Source organism: Trachymyrmex cornetzi, unplaced genomic scaffold (genome assembly GCF_001594075.2).
Source record: "Trachymyrmex cornetzi isolate Tcor2-1 unplaced genomic scaffold, Tcor1.1 scaffold50, whole genome shotgun sequence".
Taxonomy (NCBI): domain Eukaryota; kingdom Metazoa; phylum Arthropoda; class Insecta; order Hymenoptera; family Formicidae; genus Trachymyrmex; species Trachymyrmex cornetzi.
Genome location: NW_017299807.1, coordinates 56,351 through 60,034, shown reverse-complemented (window position 1 = coordinate 60,034; position 3,684 = coordinate 56,351). Strand labels below are relative to the sequence as shown.

General features: G+C 35.9%; 1 protein-coding gene across 1 annotated transcript; it reads right to left on the bottom strand.

The window, feature by feature from the left end:
* Positions 1–331: 331 nt before the first annotated feature.
* LOC108765597 (uncharacterized) lies at positions 332–3,449 on the bottom strand. The gene is made up of 6 exons (XM_018514386.1): positions 3,397–3,449; positions 2,921–3,081; positions 1,443–1,583; positions 977–1,248; positions 779–908; positions 332–528 (listed from the first exon to the last, which is right to left on the bottom strand). Exons 1-6 carry the CDS (start codon positions 3,447–3,449, stop codon positions 332–334), a joined length of 954 nt encoding a protein of 317 aa, XP_018369888.1.
* Between the last annotated feature and the right edge of the window lie 235 nt (positions 3,450–3,684).

Sequence of the window (3,684 nt, the reverse complement as noted above, 5' to 3'; positions counted from 1 at the left end):
ATTTGCGTGAATATGTTTACAAATGATATGTTTGAGAAATAATTAGATTATCAAAATTTACTTTATTAAGTATTTGTCTTACATCTTTGGTAGAAAAAAATTTATACATTTTTAGTATACAAACTTTAGAACACATCTTAGAAAACTCCTAAAACTTAAACATTTTAGAACACATGTTTAGAACTTTTAAACTTAAAAACTTTAGTGCACTTTTACAACTCTTAAAACTTATAAACTTTAGAACATGAACTCTTTAAAATAATTAGAAAACTTATTACTTATTAAATACCTTACTCATCTTACTTATTAACTAATTTGTTTAAAATATTTATCAAAGATTTAGATATTTCCATTTTTTCGTTATATGCATTTTCAAACGATCACGTCTTTCTTCATCGTATTTCGCTTCTCGACTTTGTTGACGAATTTCATTATTCTCGATCCGTTTTTTTACAATCTCTCTTTCCTCACGAATATTGACTATGAAATTTTCTAATATGCTCTCAACCTTTCTCTTCCTAGTTGAATCTAATATGGTTAATTATAGAAAATAATGTTAAATAAGAGTATATCCTAATATTATGGCCACAATATACATATGTAATTATGAAAAATAAATAATTATTTAATTAAACATATAATAATACAAATGGAAACACTTTATTTACAGATTATAGACCTACAGTAATTATAATTTCAGATTTTCTATTAATTTTTTGTAAGCTTTGCAATAATGATAAACGAAGTTCAATTTCATGTGAATTTTAAAAATACTTACTTTGAACTTCAGGAGTTGAAGTTGAAGTGTATATATTCGAAGTCGATGGTGTCGGTGGTAGTGGACCATCGCTGGATGCCTCAACAGGCGGTTTCGTGGATGCTTTTTTTCCAAATATTGAATCCATTATCTATTAAAATAAACAAACTATTTTATTATATTTTCGTTGCTTTTGAATTACCGAAAATTGCTAATTACAGAATAGAATTCCCACGAATTTCGACCATTGCCACTTTTTTTATTTTGGTCGATAATATTTCGATATGTTCGCTTTAATCCAGATAATTTATTAGAACATTGTTGCCCCGTCACATTGTAAGTGTTACTTGTTTCCATCATTGATGCAGCAATCTCTTTCCACAAAATATTATGTTTTTTAAATGAGGTATTAAACATTTCTTCCTTTTCTTTGTATAATTCTAGCAGAAGATACACCGCATTATCTGGCCACATAAAATTTTTTGCAGCATCTGAAAATATCATTAAATTATTGGGATCAGTGCAATTATAGAATTCTTCTTCGCATGCCATACGCTTGTCATGTAATAATTGAATAAATTAAGAAATAGGACGAAATTTTTCATTAAATAATTTTTTAAAAACAAAGTTTATGAGAAGATACTTAAAAAAACAAAAACAAAAAATATATATTTAAAAAACAAACCTATATCTTTCAAATTGTTATCCATGGTTTCATTTGGTAAGTCAGTAAGTATGGTTTCAGTTGTAGGGCTGTTAGCAGGCAATTCAGTTCCTGCATTTTTATTTAATGTTTTGTTGATTAACTGTTGCAGGAAGTTTTGATCTGTATTGAAATGATATATTAATTTAATTAATATTGATTAATTTCTAATTAAAATTACGATTACGATTAGTTGTTTAGCATTCGTCGACTAAGTACCGAGACACTACCGTGTCTCCAGATGCTGAAAACAGAACAAAATAATGGAAATTGGTTTGCGGGTGCGTTCTAATATCACTTAATTCATCAAAATTACACTTGAACAGACTCGAAACACACTCTGACTCTGCTCCCGAGCAGAGGCGAAGTGTGTCGATTGAGTTTGAACAAAATTGTAAATGGAAAGCGACGTGTGTTGATTTGTGTCAAGTGTGTCGACTGTGTCTCCTAAAAGGAAAGCAGCCGAAGTTTTACTTCGAGTAGCTAATGCGCTCCTCATGCGCTAATGGTGGGGGGGAATCTGGGAAATTCCATGCGGTACCAATGCGCGCATTACATGAAACGGAACAATTGTCTATGTAATCTATGCGTATCATGCGAGAAACGGAACGCACCCACAGGCAATAGGCACAGGCAACAGGGAATAACGAGTCGTCCAATCAGAGCTTTGAGGTATAAGTTCGTGTTACGTCCGCGGTACATATAAAACTTGTCCAGAAATATCCTCTGGCAAATCACAAATTTTCTTTACCTCAATAGACCGGCAGGGCACGAAAACCGCCGGGACCGCTCCTGGGGCTCTATTCTTGAAAAGCAACGTATACGAAAGTCTAGGGAAATGCTACAGTATACGTTACATATACTGTAGCATTTCCCTAGACTTTCGTATACGTTTCTTTTCAAGAATAGAGCCCCTGACGCCTTCCCCACCACATGCGCCCTACCAGCGTGGAAGGGGATCTTTTGAAAATGCCCTCGGGATAACCGAGTTAGTTAGTTAGTAAGTAGAAGTAGAAGTAGTAAGTAAGTTGTTAGTTAAGAGTCGTCGAGTTCTTAAGTTCCGAGGCCGAGGTTCGGTCAAAAGAAAAGGTCTCTTCCAGACCATCGCGATTTCTAATTCAAACTCAAGTCCAACAGATTTCCATTTCTATTTTCTATTAGTAACTTCATCTAGTTATATAAGTAGATTTTACTTAACTTTATTAATCTTAACCGCGTTAAATACTAAGTTGTAGCTTAATCGTGTACTTGATGTAATTTAGTGATCATAAAATATACAAGTTATTCTTTTTGAACATATACAAATACGTGCGTGCAATTTATCTCGACGAAACCTTCCTTTCGTAACCGGCATTCGTCGCGCGTGATCACTCTTTACTTAAATTCGCGAATTGGATGTGCGAACGAGTGGCAATCAGCATTGAACCAATCTCCACGCACCAACGACGGGCCTGACCAACCAGAATCCGAACCGGCCTGCACGCGCTGTACCACGAATCGCGCCATCGGAGAGCTGTTGCTGGGACTCACGAGACAATCACCGTATGGTAAGTGCAATTTATGTCTCACTTCACGGTAACGAAGCTCTAAGTGGATGTAGCATGTGCCCTGGGGATCTATTCTTGAAAAGAAACGTATACGAAAGTCTAGGGAAATACTATAGTACACGTAACATATACTGTAGCATTTCCCTAGACTTTTGTATACGTTGCTTTTCAAGAATAGAGTCCCTGTACATCCATTTTCGCGCCTATCCGCCGCCGGCCGCCTCATTGATATAGACCCTTACTTCGCGTGGGTAACTAGCGCCTGCTGCGTATTAGTCTTGATATACCGTAATAAGGAAGCTGATGATAACAAGTGTCCTGAATGTTACACCCTATTACCGGCCGCCGAAAAGCCTAAGTATTTAGGAACATTACGGCACTACATCCACCTAGGATTTGCCAAAAGATTCGAAGTTTGCAGCGCATGTTCGTTCAGTGTCATTGGCTACTGTCCGCCACATCTCAAATTGTCGCGATTGCCCGGAAGTCCTAGAAAAATTCACTCTTTTTCTAAATAGAGCGGGAGATACTCTCTGGATATCTCAAGATTTGACTATACTCGCCGTGTCGAGCACCCCCTTTTAATTCATTTTAGTGGTTAAAACTGGACAAATCTCACATCCCCTTATCTTTGCCGATAACAACCGCGTAATCTTGTACTCATTACTAGTCCCAGG

Excerpts from the sequence above, each read along its gene's own strand:
- LOC108765597 (XM_018514386.1), bottom strand. The coding sequence starts at position 3,449 with ATGACACTGAACGAACATGCGCTGCAAACTTCGAATCTTTTGGCAAAT. Across the intron at positions 3,082-3,396 it reads AATCTTTTGGCAAATCCTAG|AATAGATCCCCAGGGCACAT; the intron begins GTGGATGTAGTG and ends TTTCTTTTCAAG. Across the intron at positions 909-976 it reads ATTCGTGGGAATTCTATTCT|ATAATGGATTCAATATTTGG; the intron begins GTAATTAGCAAT and ends TTATTTTAATAG.